Source organism: Corvus kubaryi, unplaced genomic scaffold (genome assembly GCF_017639235.1).
Source record: "Corvus kubaryi isolate FWS band 111438036 unplaced genomic scaffold, C.kubaryi_AGA036_p1.0 37354, whole genome shotgun sequence".
NCBI classification, from domain to species: Eukaryota; Metazoa; Chordata; class Aves; order Passeriformes; family Corvidae; genus Corvus; species Corvus kubaryi.
Window position 1 is genome coordinate 12106728 of NW_024581116.1, and position 16989 is coordinate 12123716.

The 16989-nt window shown below is 36.5% G+C and overlaps 1 protein-coding gene across 3 annotated transcripts in view; it reads right to left on the reverse strand.

Annotated features, from left to right (window-relative positions):
- LPIN1 (lipin 1) overlaps nucleotides 1-16989 on the reverse strand; it is a 57503-nt gene that overhangs the window by 4041 nt on the left and 36473 nt on the right. For 2 of the 3 annotated variants that reach the window (XM_042032978.1, XM_042032980.1), the window contains exons 12-19: nucleotides 15447-15539; nucleotides 14019-14092; nucleotides 11855-11999; nucleotides 9069-9217; nucleotides 7353-7439; nucleotides 4421-4573; nucleotides 2471-2585; nucleotides 384-487 (exon numbers count right to left, since the gene is read on the reverse strand). In XM_042032978.1, the coding sequence (XP_041888912.1) occupies nucleotides 384-487; nucleotides 2471-2585; nucleotides 4421-4573; nucleotides 7353-7439; nucleotides 9069-9217; nucleotides 11855-11999; nucleotides 14019-14092; nucleotides 15447-15539 (920 nt within the window). Of the gene's footprint in view, nucleotides 1-383; nucleotides 488-2470; nucleotides 2586-4420; nucleotides 4574-7352; nucleotides 7440-9068; nucleotides 9218-11854; nucleotides 12000-14018; nucleotides 14093-15446; nucleotides 15540-15661; nucleotides 15740-16989 lie in introns of all 3 variants that reach the window. The other variant, XM_042032979.1, reaches the window with a different exon arrangement.

Below are 16989 nucleotides of genomic sequence, written 5' to 3' on the forward strand. Positions count from 1 at the left end.
CCTCTCTTCAGGTTTTGTTTTCTGGCTCTTCTAGATAGGAGATCCAGGAAAAGGAAATTTTGAAAAGGCCAGGAAAAGGCAGCTGGAGTCAGTAAACTAGTGAGTCTCACTTTTATGCAGACTAAATCATCTACTTCTAAATCTTCTACATGATTAAAATAGATGGAATATATTATACTAAGCACAAAAAAATTGGTTTTGTCAGTTTAACTGAAGGGAAGTGGAAAGTCTGTATTTTATTCTCAATCTTTTTTGTTTTGTTTGAAGTATTCTAAGGAACCTTTAATTACTAAAGCTGAACGGATCTTTGGGCAACTTGAGTCTTAAGTTAGCACAGCAAATTAATTTAGTCCATAAACTCTTAGGGATAAGAGATTACTTACGATGAGATGTTTGTCTTTGCATGTTCTTGTATAAGTTCTCCTTTGGGGTTAACCGTAAATATCCTGTTTAAAGAAACCCCCACTTGTTTATAAGAATAAACATCCTAAAAAGAAAATAAAAGAAAAATCATGATTCTGCCTTTGCAAAATCATGTGTAATCTTGCTGGAATATATTACACAAAAGAACATATGTACAGAGAACTGGTACTTAATTTACCTAGTTATTGTGTGCCTGAAATTCTCCATTATGTTACAAATGAGGTCAATCTAATGAAATGTTCATGAAACAGATCATTTGCTGATAGATAAGAAGTTTGCCACTTGAGTTTAAATTGTTACCAAAATCATGTTAATTTTTTCAGTAACTTCCCTTGACACAACAACAACATTCAGTAAAAAACTAGTGATATTTGGTGTAAAAGCATTAGCACCTTCATTTTCCTTTCAGAGCATATTTGAAGTCCTGTGTGCATTGTACCAAGTATGTTACAACAGCATACAGAGGTTAAAATGTAACTGACACATAAAACAGAAATTATTTTTAAGGTCATAAAATTCATAACAAATTTGTCTATAACAAAGCCATCACTTAGCTCCCAAGTTCAGATTTGTGCCATACCCATACGCCATACTTCATGTCAGAGAAAGGGGAAAAGAAGGGAAAGCAAGAAATACATGCCAAAACAGCATCAGAGAGCCACAGCAGGTAATGCAGATACAACTATGGGAAGTACATTTTGGTGTAAGAATTAAGAATGTCTTCTAAGAAATTCAGATTGTTAAGGAAAACAATTAATAAGTTTTGATCTGTTCTGAAGAAAAGCCTGACAAAACCAAAGTTAAAAATATCTCCCAGAAGATTAGAGCAAAAACAATTTCCATTTTGCTAATATAAATCATGGTTTTAAAAGCCAAGGTGGTGAAAAACTGGAATGTTAATGAAGACAAAAGTTTATTTTTATATCTACATTGTAAAGACTGTTCCAAAAAATTAAGTACCTGAACAAAAATTCATCATCACTTCAAAAATTCATCATCATGGCAGTTCACACACTGTCTACACCTATAACATCCATGTGTACAGAAATTTCCCTGAGTTTACTCTTGGAAAAATCAAACCAAAACAGAAAACCCAGAGCAGAAAATTGAGAAAGCTGTGATCCTGAGCTTCACAAAGCCATAAGCACATCGCAGCACACCTGAAGCCTGGACTCTGGCACCAAGCATGGGAGTGAGCTACCAGTAATTACTTTTGAAATAGTAACTTACAGTTTTACTTGAAATTTTATTGAAAGAAAATCATTATTTTAATGCATGTTTCCCTGAGGTTCAAAAAACTGGAACTAGAGGTAGTTATTATCCATAATACAACATCACAGAGGTTTTTAAAACGTTATTTCAGAATCATATGTTTAAAGGAGCCTTGATAACGGAAATTAAGCTGCCTATGATATAACAATTCAATATAGCAATGGGACAGTGAGGACCTCCTGTCATCTCTGACATAATAGTCCCTTTTAAAGAAAGGATAATCTCATGCCAGGGTCCCCACCTCAGCCCAAGCCTGTGAGACTGTTTCCTTTTCTAGATGCATAACAGCATTCTTTGGCCCAGGGCAGGAGCTGTCTATAGCCCAAATATCCAGCCTTCCAACAGGTGACTGAGATCTGTCTTCCCTTCTCCATGTCAAATATATCATTTTCCATAAAAAGTAGAATCTTTTGACTCCAATAGGACATCCAAGGTCTTTTGAGAGTCCCACCAATATTAATCTGAAATACTTTCTGTCTGCCCACAGGTATCTCACTGACGCTGTAGCTTTGTGGATTAAAATGAGATCAGTGTTTCTACACAAGCTTAACTGCTAGTTTATGCAGATATAACAAAGTTACTTTGATGCTCTTTCATCTCTGAATCCTACATCATGGTATTTTTGAGGAAGAACCTTAGTATTTTCTTTTGCACAGGGCCTAATAAAATGTTCCTAATTGTCATTTAAAGCTTCTAGGTTCTAATATAACAGAACCATGAAATAACAGCAGCCTTTCTGTTCTCTGCAATAGAAATAAATTCAGCTCTTACTTACAGCAGGTCTGTTTCCAAAAGCAGCATAAAAGGGTTCTGTGTTGGGATAAAACAAATTTTTGATGTCTGTCAAACACTGAACTTTAAATTTCTCTGGCTTCTTTTCTATAACCTCCCTGAAATGACAGAAAAGAGAAGATGAGTAAGTACACATGAAATACACCACAAACCATTTTGTTTTCTTTATTCAACGTTTTTACTTAGCTAGATACTACTGCATAGCACCCACCCTTCTCCAATAAATCTTTTAGAAGTCAGAGTGCCCATGAAGACAAAACACTACTCCCAAGCTTACATAATGGGCACAGTAAATAAAGCCTCTGAAACAAGGGAACTTCTACTGAAACCTATGTTACAAAGATGGCTACTGAGCATGGACGGTGGTTTACAGAGAGTAGCTGCTAAATCAATCCTTATGAGGCATAAACTGTCATCAAGTAAACTGCCTCCTGAGAACTGCAGAATGATTCACAGATTATATTAGCCTTCACTGTTTATGGTGCTTCTTTTTAGATTTTATTTTTAAAAGGATTGCAATCACCATATGTGCTAGAAGCACCTCAGCCTGTTAAGACAGAATTCCAATCAGGTTCTCCACCACTGCTAATTAGCAAAAGTTAAGGAATAAAGGAATCTTCTATTTCTCTTCAACTGCTCCTCACAGAATACAGAATTCATTAATGAACAGAGGAGTTCTCTCATCTCTGGGCAAAAGCCCTTTCACAACAGCTTCTCTTGGCAAGAAGACTGAACAGGTGGCAGAGTCTGGAGTTCCCATAACATAGGAAGATGCCAGCATGACACAAAAGCACTTAAGAAGCTCAGAATCCAAGATCCTAGCACCAACACATATGTCAAGGAAGATGTGAATAGTACAGAAGCTTCATAGGAGTAAAGCAGCCCTTTGGAACAGCAGATCGCTGTATAAATCAATGTCTGAGAATATGCAAAAGACGAATAAAACCACCTTTCCTCAGTCTCATATGCACCTGATCTCAAAACTACAAGGATTAAATCTATGGATAACAATGAAGTAATTTATTGCCCACACACCTCAGCAGTTACAACAGTGTACACTGAAAGATGGGCATTCCTTAGTCTGAACAAGATACCAAAAAGAGTATCACTTAAAATGTATTTCTAGATATGAGGAGCATAAGATAACAGTAACTACCCTTTTACTGCATTTATTACTTAATCAGTCTGAGAAGTGCACTGTAATACCTCCACGGTTTCTTATCTTTAGAACATGACTGGTAAGACAGCTGTAGCATGTCACTCAATCAGGAGAGCATCTGAACAACCTACCATTAAAAATTCTAATGAAATATATCCTGTCACAGCAGCTTTTAACAGCTTAAAATATTTTCAGCAATCACTTGACATGCTTCACTGAATTAGGCAGAAGGTACAATATTCATAATCTGTGCTATTATTATTCACTCACTGCAGTTCAACACCTAGAAAAGGTAACATTGTCCTCACAGAATCCCACAGTGCAGTCAGGCGTATAAAAAGTTAATTTCGTTTTCACATTAATTTCTTCAAAACCCGCCAAGAAATAACCTTCCACAAAAATATATTTAAGCCAATTGGAACACCTTACAGGTGAAGACAAGAGTGATTGCTATGAAAATGTCCACATTTCTCCCATAGCTAAATATTAACACAGTATGTTAAACACATGAAGTCACCAAGCAGTACATATTGGTAAACAGTGAACACAGCTGTGCCTCAATATATATCTAATATATAAACTAAGCAAAAAATAGATAGTGAGTATCTAATGAATTTTGGTTTTTCTCTAACAAAATTTCTTCTTAATTAAATTTTGCACCAATATGTTAAAAAAAAAAAAAAATTATTTCAAGCACTCTCATTTGAAAAAGCTGATAATTCAGCCTCCACCAATCTCAGAGTTTCCTTCTGTGTAAAAGTGAAATTGCATTACCTGTGAAGAGCTGAGAATAGGCTGCTTGGACTCAACAAAACCGGCCCCTGAGGCAGCACAGTTCCTCTTTCATTGACCCAGTGCAAGTATCCTCTGGTCATGCCTGCCATTCCAATAGCACGTGCTGAGCAGTATAAAAATTTATATCCATTTCTGTGAGCAGATATAAAAGAAGAAACTACTGTAAAAATAAAGCAGGTGTTTAGATATTAATAATTTTGTGGGTTTACTTCACATGAATCAAATCATGACTCTTAAATAGACTTATGTTTAACCTAGACTTAATTTAAAAGGAGTAAAAACCTTTATGCCAGAAAACTGGATAATTAAATGCATCTAGCCCTGCTGCATTTAGTGATTACACCTAAAGAGGGCTCATTTATCTCTGCTCCTCTCAGGACTTATGAATCGTTATGGTTTCCTTTCCACCCCTGTGTGGTGGAAGCACTGTCCTTAGAATTAAATAAAACAATATCTGTGAAGAGGAAAACACTTGGCAAGCAATAGTATATTGGCCTTTGCTGTATTAACAGTGTTGCATTCCTGCCTCTCAGGCCTCTGCAAGAAAAGACATGCAGCAGTAACACATTTCCTCAAGCTGGAACAAATTTGAGCTTCAAAAGACAGCATGAAAAGTAATCTTTAACTTGACACTGAAATAAAAGTTTTGGCATAAATCACAGGTTGCCTTTGGTTCTGTTCATGATAGAACAGAATCCTATCTGATATTAGTTCAACTTAATAGCAGCTTACTTTCCAATTCCTATTAAAAAATTACTGTTCATAAAATAAAGAAATACTGTATTCAGTGCATGCATGGTCATTAGATCTAACTATTAAGCATTTATATGGTGTTCAGCTGTAATATCTGCCACGACACAATTAACTCAGTAATTTGAAAACCAACATGACTCAAATCTATTTTTCCCCCTATGTTTATTATCATCAAAGCCCTAACAACTGATAAGGCTGGCAGGCACAAAAATAACAACTGCAATTAAAAAAATTAATTAACATTTTCACCAAATGTAATGCAGAGGTTATACACAGAACTCAGCATGTGAATTCCCAGGCTGTCCTGTCTTTTCTGTGAACACGTATGTCTAACGTGCAGACAAGTGTCTCTGGCATAATTTAGATTCCATCATCCATAATTTATAATTCATCATCCATGTAAAACAAAAAGCAATAAACGAACCTTAGCATAACCCTAGTACACAAAACAAATCAGATTAGCTATGAGGAGAGTTGTGATGTGTACCAGAGGCTCTTCAAACATTTATGGTAATCTGAATATATAAGAAAAGCTGACATTAATGCAATAAAAGGAAACAGCAATCAGTAATCCTCCTTGTAAAAATTAAAATCAGATACTTCATCTGATCCCATTCAGACATCAATTCATTTTTCCTCATTTCCTTTTTTTCTCTCAATGGGTAATTACAAAAATCACCATGCTCTGTCTTTGATCTTCCAGTGTACACAATGGCTTGACCATATTGCAAAATGTATCCAGGGAACCAACAGTACACCTGTACTTTTGCACAAGCCTTGCTCACCTGGAGGCATTCCCACACATCACCACACATGAGCTGGTACAGTCTCTCTCCTGTTCATATTCATCAGAAGAAACATCCCCATTTTGTTGGAATAAATTGCTCTAGGTCATACCTGGATATAATGTTAATGACATTAATTGACCTAAAGCAGAGCTGATATACTGTTGCCTGATATTTCTTCAAGAGCTAATGGGAAAAGGGTATTTTTTTCTAAACATGGTTAAATCGCAGGTACATTGAGCTACTTTTTGAAGATGCCCGTCTTTCTCCAAGGATTACACAGGATGTAAAAGCCACAAGTAAACAAGATGAATCCACGTCCTTTACCTGCTCCAGTGGCATGGAAGGTATTTATCACTGTAGACCAGCAGGCATCAGTGCAGGTGAGTTACTGGGCTCTAATACAGCAGCTAAAGCACTGATGTTGTCAGGTTAAAGCCTTTTCCTTAGGCCCTTCACAGCATGATCCTTACTGATTTCAGTAACTTTAAATTGCACTTTAAGCAACTTTTATTTATTGCCTACTCTCAAAGTTAACCAATGACACAAAACTACTTTAAGACTGATCCTTCCTGACCTTGCAATTTAACAACGGGTTAGCAACACTTACATACAGAAATAAAATAAATTACACAATCAGCAGAAGATCATCATCAATGTCTTTGAAGCTCATCGTCACTTATACAACAAATAAAATATTAGCAGCGAGTATCCAAAATGGATAGATTTCTAGTCAAGATAAGACATTGTGCTGCTCTTTAAGGATGAGATTTATCTTTCTTGACTAGAAGCCTGATGTTTAGACAGCTCAAATCAAAGCTGTTTCACTGAACTCGCTTTCTAACTCACTGGAAAGAAAGGGAACTCCCCCAAACAGATTCATCCCATATGCTACAACTCCAGGTAAGCGAAATTTAGCAAGAAGAATTCCAGCTACAGTGACCACCCTGGGCCACAGAGTCTTTGTGCATTTCACCATCTCCTCAACAAAGAGTGAAAGGAAGGTGTATTAGCATCTTATGATTAATACTGCTGCAATTCCCAGTTTCCAAGAAAGTCACGCTTGCTGCAACTACATAACTCATTCAAATTACTACTTCGGAACTAACCATCTGTGTGTGTTCGGGGTGGCTGGAAGAGCAATCATCACTCACAGATAAGAAGCTTTTGCTTTTGATATCACAAAGCAGGTTTTGCTCTGGATATCATGCAGCAGATGTTTACACTGTGCCAGCATCACTCAAGCGACAAGATATTGATGAAATTGTCACCCATATACATAAAGAGAAGCCTAGAGAAATTTTAATTTCTATGTGCAAATGAATAAACACAAACAAGCCACAGATGCATGAACAGATTTACTGAATACTCACTGGCTCACTTTATGGTACAACTTCGCAATCCCTTGGTGTGTCCAGTCTTTGCCAAGAGTTGGCAAAATATGACCTAAGGTATCTGACCTGAAAAAAGGAAAAAACAGTGTAACTGAACTGAAAAAAAAACCCCAAAACTTATACTAACAGTCACGTCTAATACAAATCCCACTAACTTACTTGGCTAGCTGCAAATGAAAATAAGGTTTTCTGTAAGGGACGGATTGTCATCAGAAGAGAATTATTTTATTCCCCTCTTTTTTGAGATAGACTGACATGCTCATCCTTGGCCATGTTGTTTTAATTACTCCTGTGCCCCAAGGTGGATAAGCTTGTGCCCCACAAGATAATATGGAAGTTACAGCACACAGGCCATCAATCAGACCTCTAGGAGGCCACCAGTGCTAAGCAAGCTTTTTGAGGTTTATAGTAAATGTTTTCTAAATAAACCAAACCTACCCATAAGGGAAATTTATGGGGAATTGAAACTATAAGGTAAATCACATTCTAGCTTACTTCAAACTAACTTCTCCACATTAAGCCAGGAGTTGGTCAGGTATAAACTATTTTGAAATATTTATTCTGGCTTCAATGTGTTTCCCACTTCATATGAGAGAAATTTATTTACGCCATAGTAACAATTAGTGCAAATTAGCATCTTGCTTGACAAAGCATTGTACAGACACACAGCAAGAAGTCCACACCCTGAATAATTTCCATCTTAGAGAAAAAAATACTGGGCAGTGACTTAGGATGGATTTGCATTGGCATTGTAAGGTAAAGTGATTCAGGAACTCAGGGCAAATCAATAGCAGAGAGAATAGATTCCACTCAATTTACTTGAAGCTTAAGAAAACAAAGTGGGGAGAGATGTTAATTTACATTGGCACCAAATGAGAAGTTTGACATACAATGGGTAAATCACAAGAAAGAATTTCAGTTTAAATCAAGTATTTTAATTTCTCCCAGATTGCTCTTGAAAATTACTTTTCCTTGTTCTTTCTCCTAATTAGATATAACTAAGTTTGATTTTGAAAGAAATTGATTTCAAAACAAATCTAAACACCTCACTTCAAAAGATAATGCCTGTATTTTTATTTTGTGCTTTCCCTGTTCCACACACAATTGTTTTCACCAGTGTTAAATACACTAAATAAATAGAAACCAGCAAGTCAGTGAATCATTTTGGTCACTGCAAAATTTTGAGTTTTACCCAAAGTACTAATCTGAAACTTTTCATCAGATTCTAATTCTGATATTGATTTTGGAGTCTAGTCTACTAGATAATAATGCCTATCACTGGAATGCCCTATGGATGCCATTTAAAACAAAATTCACATGTTTCTTCTTTTTAATTACTCCTTCATATTTAACAAATTCTTTTAATTAATACTTCATAAGTATGATGCAACAAAACAGTTAGGATTTTGAAGAAGGTCCTCCAATACTGCTGTAAATACTGTTGTGAAACACCAACAGGTGACAAATAATGGGCACACATGGCATGTGTCTATTAAACTAAGAATTCAGCTAAAGATTATTATATTGTTTGAAAGACAAATTTAAAAAAAATAAACCAAAACCAAGAAACAAAACCTCCCAAAACACTGGAATATGAAGATTCTGTGATTACCATTCCCTGTTAATTATGCTTTCCTTTAGACTGAAAGGCAATTTGTCCTTGCATATGAAGTCTCTCCCTGTTCATGAACTCACCGTGTGATTGTTCCATCGATGTCAGAAATAACAACTTTATCGTCCCAATTCCATAGGTAAATAGTGCCTTCACAGCGGCAAGTGCCTTGATACTGGGTTGTGACACTAAAGGTCACATCATTGGGGCCATTCTTGAGCTTTAAGCTTTTCTGCAAGACATTATCAGCAAGATGAACAACAAACTGAACATGTGAAATGGACACAGTGTAAAAGCCACACATGATCATTGCCTTGGTGTATTTGGCTGGGGAAGCTGGTGTGGATTTCCCCTCCCATAAAAGCAAACCCATTTGTGGGACTGTTTTTGCCCAAAGACCAGGGTTTCCTTGGAAGGTGATGCAGAAGGATAGGATATTTAACCTTGGGGGAAAAATAATCTGTGGTATAAGTTGTATGTTGCAGGAAGCAAAGTAGCATGAATGACATGAACTGATGAAGAATGAACTTGGTGAGGAGCAAGGGGAATGTGACGATGACCCAAGCTGCACCAGGGTCAGTGCCCAACAATCAAGTGTGCTGCTTTCCTGTCCTAAACACCCATCCTGATGGAATGGAGCCCACCTCATGGATCTGGAGGGATGGAGGAAGCCCATGAAACAGGAAAGTAATATGTACCTGTGAAAGGATGGGATAGTAGTTAAAGAAAACGTATGTTTGGTATAGAGATGGTTTAAGAACATGGTTAAGTTGTATGTGTGGGTAAAAAGGGATTTCAGTAATGAGAAATAAATACAATGGAACAGTTAGAAGATACATCAGTTATGTGGGAACTGAGTAGGATACAAATGATATGGAATAAGGGGTGGAAATTGTTTTGGGTCTGACTGAGCTGGAGTTTGTTTCCCCACAGCAGCCCTCACAGTGCTGTGCTTTGCACGGGCAGCTGGAAAGGTGTTGGTAACACAGCATCAGCACAGTCTCTCTAACATTCCATCCACATCAAGGGGCTGGGACTGGGCAGGATCCTGGGAGGGGACATAACCTGGAGAGATGACCCAAACTAACCAGAGGGGTATTCCATACCATACAACATCAGCTCAGATATAAAAATTAAGGAAAGGAGGAGGAACGGGTGTCGTTGTTATTTTACAATGTTTGCCTTCCAGAGCTGAAGCCCTCCTTTCTGGGAAGTGGCTAAACATCCCTCACTGGTGGGAAGTAGAGAATAAACTTGTTTTTCTCTTTGCTTATCCACCTTATGTTCTCTCCTGCATCCCACTGAGAAGGGGAGTGATAGAGTGGCTTGGTTGGGCACGTGGCACCCAACCAGTCATCCCAATTTGGTCACACTGAATTTTATTGCTTTCAGCAGAGCTATTATAAACAACAACAGCAGCAGCTTACCCTGTGTGGTGTATATAAGGCATTGATTTACAGAACAGAACAAAATAAATAAAAAAGTTCTGTTTCACTATCAGGTATATTAAAAAAAAAACCATCCCCAAATATTCACATAAACAGTAACAAATGATGGAATAGAGACCATCTATGAGGGTTTCCTATTCTGAAAGACAGATATATATGCAGAGAGAAATGTGAGTAACAAGAAGTTCCATAAACTCTAATTAAGAGCTTTTCTATGGGGATTTGTGATCTACAGTATTACATCTCTTTCATACAATAACCGACCCCACACACCAGATGAACCATTATCCTTCAGCCGACACTAAATATCCTTAACTCTCCCACTTTGATGCCCTCCACTGTCTCCTGTGCTGCTTAGTGATATGTGGAACAAGAGGCTACTGATTTGATTCTATTTGATGACCTAACTGTTCATTTTCCCAAGACCTGTACAAATTTAACACTCTTAGTATATCTTTTTCTTTGTTATCTTTCACTGCAACTTTTCAATTAGTTAAAAAGTGAAAAGGCGGTGAGAACACAACAACTGATGGGTAACTGATAAGTCTCACCCACTGTTTCATTAAGAAACCAATTTAAGAGCAGTTTTAGCTTCAGCTAATTTTTGCAAGGTTTCTGAGACTGAAAAGTCACATTTTATTTGCGTAACCCCTGCTTTCTCTTTCCTATAGAAAATTACCGACACATCCCATCTGTCTCTTGGAAAAAACTCAGCATTTCTTACAAATTATCTAGGCAGTGAGTGATAGGCTGTTAAATGCTGTACACCTTGTTTGGGTTTCCTTCAGAAAATTAATTATCTGTACCTAAGATGACAAGAAGTATTTCCCTAAAGTAGCCCATTTTTCCAGATCAAATTGAAACTTACAGAACACAAAACTGTAACAGTTTTGTCATCAGTCAAAACACCTTTGTCACAGAGGAAGAGAATTGGCGTCAAAGAAATTAATAAGCTCCAAAGAAATAAATAGCTTGGCCTCAGTAAATTCACAAGTAGCTCTTTCAGAAGTTACTAACAGAAAACTTTATTTATGCAAAATGCCTACAAACCTGCCTACACATGAGAGAAAAGGAAAAGAGACGAGGGAGAAAGAAAAGAGACCTGTTAACATATACACGTTTCACCTACTACAAGAAAGGATGTGGTTCCAATACACTTACTCAGGTGACAAATACACAATTTGGAATTTAATTTGGTATTTTTCTAAAGATCCCATCTCCAAACCCCAGCACTTGCTGCAAGGAACATAATTCATGCTTAATACAGAAAGGAGAAGAGAAAAGGCTTTTTTGAAAAATATAATTAGATAGAATTAAATGCAAGACATAAGAGCTAATTAAGCTTTGAAGCCTGAATAACAGTAAAGGTTCATGTTGTAGGAGACATGACATTTCAGGACAAGAATGTAAAATTAACTCACAAGCTGGTCAGAAGTGAGCCGAAGCGATTTTTTGTAACTGATTCCAGACAATAATGAGAGATGACTGGAGTTGGTTTGTAATGACCCAAGGTTTTGTTTGGCAGCTCTAGGGTCTTCATCACTTGAAGAAGATTCATCTTTTATTCTGGAACATTGCACACACAGAAAATGATGTTATCATGTCAGTAAATGCATCTCAGTATCCATTAAAAATGCATTAACAGTCAGTCACCAAATAAGTCATTGATTCTCTGCTACCAAGTACGGCCTCACAGGAGGTCATTCACAACATGAGTTTTAATATATCAATGAAGTACCAAACTTCCATTCATATTTTCCCCATTATTCAAATTTGGATTGTTACAGGCAAGTGAATGGCTATAACAATAGTTTTCCATCACTTAAAATTAATGAATATAAATTAATGTACTACATTAAGTCAAAAATTTCATATGGAAAAAAAATAATCTAATACATTATAGTATTAGATACTATAACTACAAAAAAAATCCACTGTTCTCAGAAGAAGAAAGCACTTGTTATGCTGGCTTTCTCTTTCCCTCTTCTCTCCTCCCCCAAAGAAATTAAAAATTAATTTAAAAAAAATGAAGGTTATAGAAATTTTATTATACAAAATAACTCCTTTTTTTTCAATGAGCAACTTCAGATAACTGGATTATTCTTTTCCAGGATTTGCAGAATTACCCTGTTCAGAATACAATTACGAAAAGTCATAAAACCTGAGCTCCCTCACAATATTCTGTTTAAATACACATCGGTATAATTACTTTTGTTCTGCTACAACCATTTTTTTAGAAACTTATTAAGGGTATTCTTCCTCAGAAAGAAAGTTTTCCAACAGTAAAAAAATCTATCACTGTAGGTGTAAGTTAAAATACTCTTTCAGATCCTACAAATCTCATCTTTAAAAAAATCAGTATTTGGGCTTTTATTTCACTCACACCTGGATGTTGTTTGCTGTTAGGAAGTCTTGACCCAGTATCAAGGTACTGCATTGTCATGACTAGTAACATTTAAAAGCCTATCTTATCCTTTGTGACATCTGATCTCAAAAGCTTTACTCAGCATCCCACTTGTCACATTTTACTTGCAAACAATAAATTTTTAATGAGAGATTTCTAAGGACAGTTAAAATTTAAACAAAGAACACCTATTTCAGAATCTAGTCTGCTTGAAGCCTTAATCCCACTTTAAATCTTATCTTTAAACAACCGTGTAAGAAACAGACCTACATGTCACTTGTCATCCTTTAAAAGAAAATCAGCCTTTCCAATTTACTCTGTAGTTCTCAATCTCAGAGAGGCAATGGAGACAACAACTAATCTCCTACTGAATGAGGAATCCTCCTTCCAGCACATTTGCCTGGGCTGCAATTGCTAACCACCAGAAAGAACGACAGCTTTTTGTTTCAGAATGGTGACCCCTAAACCTCAATGAGCATAAAGCATATTTGAATCTGGCCTTTTTCAGCTGTAAATGCAGCCAGCACAAACAAGATGTCTTTCCATTCAGATCTGCATGCACAGAAAAGACATAAGGTAGGAGAGCTGTCCCTGGCTAACTCATCCCTCCAAACAAGCTAAAGCTCATCTTATGGAACTCTCCCAGGTGAGATTCTGGCTGTACAGTATGATTCATTAGGAGCACAGGAAGGAAGAGGCTTCTGCTATCCTTGAAAGAAGTAACAGAAAATCATTACTATTGCCTGTAAACAACACTCTGGAAAGTCCCTTAACTTTCCAAAATATAATTAATTTGTCAGGCCATAAATCTAAGTAAATCAAAAATTTTAGCAACTGGGATCTGGCAGCACCTTGTGTTCATCTATGACGTTCCCTTAAAAACTCCAGAGAAATACATAAAGCTTTCGAGAACTGCTCCAATTACAGTTGTTCCCAAGGGGCTGGAATGCATGTCCCAGAGCTGCCAGCCAAACCACAGAAATGCCAGAGTGCACTCACAAGGCCTGCAGCCCCGCCATGGGTACGGCCCTTCTATCCGCACTTACGTGGTGCAACGAGTAACAAATTAAAAGTATTTCACTGACACAGTATTTCTCTGTTCAAATAGATAAGGTAACTTGCTTTCATTTTTAAATTGTAACTCTTGTTTATTTCAGGTACAGATGATTTTGGGGGGGTACCTGTTTGCCCTGCTCATCTGTGAAGAGTCTTCTGTAAGTCCACTCTCACTCATACCTTGCTCTGGCTTTGTTTCCTGTAAAAATACAAGTATGAGTAGCTGTGCATCTCCTGTTGAGCAGAAAGCAAGTGATTTTAGAAAAAATATTTGAAAATCAAATTCTGCCTTGTACAGACTTGGTAAAAATCAACAGCATGTTTGTTTCCTTTGCTTGTAGGCAAAGTAAAGCCCTTAAAGAATAAAGGCAGTACAAAGACCTAAAAATTGCAACTATTAAACTCAGAAGAATAATTAAGATTTAGTTTTGCAGGGAGGAAGTAGAGAAATACCAGGTTTAACATCTAATACTGTTGAAGTTTTGGGATCAACTCCATAGCTACTCAGTTCATACACCTCAAATAGATAGATTTCACCTGAGAAAGCAAAATATGACTTTGAAGGAGGGAAAAAAAAACCCACAAATTACCTCTTATAGAATCATTTTAATCCAGCAAAACTTTCCCAACTGCTCTTATCTTGAGTAGATGCTGAACACTATCAAAGTCATTCCACAAGATCTTTAAAAAGTGAATAGTTCTACTTTAAATAGCTCCATTTAAAGTTGCCACAGCTCAAGAGATAACCAAATACTTCCAGAGAAAATTCTAAAAACTTTAAACAACTATAAAACCAAAATCTCATGCTCTGAAACCCATACCCACAGATAAGTATAATGGCTATTTAATGCTAGGCTAAAGAAGTTCTTGACTGAGGCACAACCATAAAATTGTATTAGAAGTAATTTTCTCCCCTCAAGTACTAATGCTACAGTAATATAAATTAATATGAAGAGGTTTTACTAGCCAACTTTAAAGATTAAATATGTTTAGACAGGAGATCAATATTTCATGTAAAGCTTTGTTTTTTTCAGTTTTCTAATGTTCATCCGTGACTTTAAGATTATTATCACAAAATTTTAATGCTCTGAAAAGAAATTCAAAAAGACTTTCAAGCCAATATATATAGTCAGTTTTCCATCTTACGTTTTGCTGAGTTTTACAGCTCACACTACTCATAAATAAGTCTGCTCTTCAACCATCAAAAGAAAGATGCAGAAAGGTAGGTAATCTGTGTGAAAACTCTAAATTAGTGGCACAACTCTTTGATTCTAGGTTCCCAAACAGAGATTTAATACATTAGATACTACTGCCTCAGATTTGTGTAATGAAACTAAATGCAAAATCAAAACTCTTCAGGCAAACATTTCAGGTAGGGTCTGATCCAAAGCCTTCTGAAGTCAAAACAAATCAGGCTTCAGACTGTGTTTAATGTGTATATCCTCAGCCAAACCGAATACCAAGTTACTCTCTGAAGTAAAGGTCTGAGGGATGAATATGCAGATATCCTTCCCACTGCAACCAGAAGGAAACTGCTTGCTTCTTAAACTTACCTCTTTGATAGTGCTGTTCCTTCCTCGCCATGAAAACCACCACCTTCCACCTTTTTTGGGCATCTTGTCCCTCATTATAGATTCCACAGTTGCCTGTGATAAATGGATGGTAACATAAAAAAGGCCCAAAATAAAGGACAACCTGACATATGTAAATGAAAAAGTGCCAAACGCACAATTTTAACTGATAATAAATAGAATAAAAGTAAACATACTGTCTGTGGACCATAAATTCTACTAAAGCAAAATCTAATGGTATCCAGAGCTGCTCTGAAGTAACTTAAGCATGAATACTTATGGTATTTTTAAAAGGAAAATGAAAAAGAAATCAAATCAAAGAAGAAAAGAAGCATAAAAAGGTATTAGTATAATGTCTAGAATGGAGAACCTACTGTTTCTAAGTTATTTAGTACAAATTATATGTAAAAAAAAAAAATCATTTCCTGAAGAAGGCATCATGCAAAACAGTAACAAACTGACATGCAAGAGAGTTATTCACAAAGTTCATATTTAATCACCAGCTTAGGAAAAAAGCAAAGCAGTTACTAGCTTTTATGAGTTTACGAATTATGAGTTTATGAATCATGCTAAGAATTTGACAAAAACGTTAGAATTGTTTTTTTTATAAACCTTTTCTACTTTTCATTGGTTCTACATACTAGACACCAGTAGGAAAGTTTCTTTCAATATCCATAATGACTGGAGCCTTATGCATTGTAACAACAGGAGATGAATTCTTTCACTCAGAGAGAAGCAACAGATGAAACTGGAAAACACTGTGGTAAAAGCAGCCACAGGGTTTGGTATGGCCAAACCACAGGTTTTGGTATGCCCTGGAACAGCTTGGCCACTGTATTTCTGAGATGATAGCTTCCACTGCAAGTAAGGTCACCAAAAGAAAGCTGTGATGTTGATTAGTGACTTAAAAAAATTTAAAAAAAAAATCTAAGAACTCTCAGCAATTAAGAGTGGGCTGTGTTCAGATAACGTGTGGAACAATGGACCCCTTTTCTCAGTTTTTCAATGGGTTTTCTTTTCACTATATTATCTAAAGTATATGAGGAAAGAAAAGAAATTCCTTTTACCCATCTTAGGCAAAACCCAAGACATTTGGGGCTTAGGCTTTGAAGCGTTTAATTTAAAATGCAGTTACATTATTTTTATTGCCACTGAAGACCCAATAGGCACCTATCAAGGTCTGAATCACATTGTGTAAGCACCCAACAAATACAGAGTAGGATAACTATGTACCTTTGGTGGGCATTTCAGTTCCATGGGATGAATCCCACTTTTTATGATTACTAGAATATTTGCAGTAATGCACAAAACAGCTGGCTCTGTGACATCTTTTAAATTCAAGCCATGTTTACCAGATACTTGGGATTTTTAGGTTCAATTTATTTTATACAGGGATGGTACCATGCAGCTGCACATGACTGGATACATAGGTAATGTGGCATTAAGAAAGAAATACTGGCGGAAAGCATTCTGGGCTTTTAAGAAATTTTTAGTTCACAGTGATGGCGACAGAGATAGCATCTGA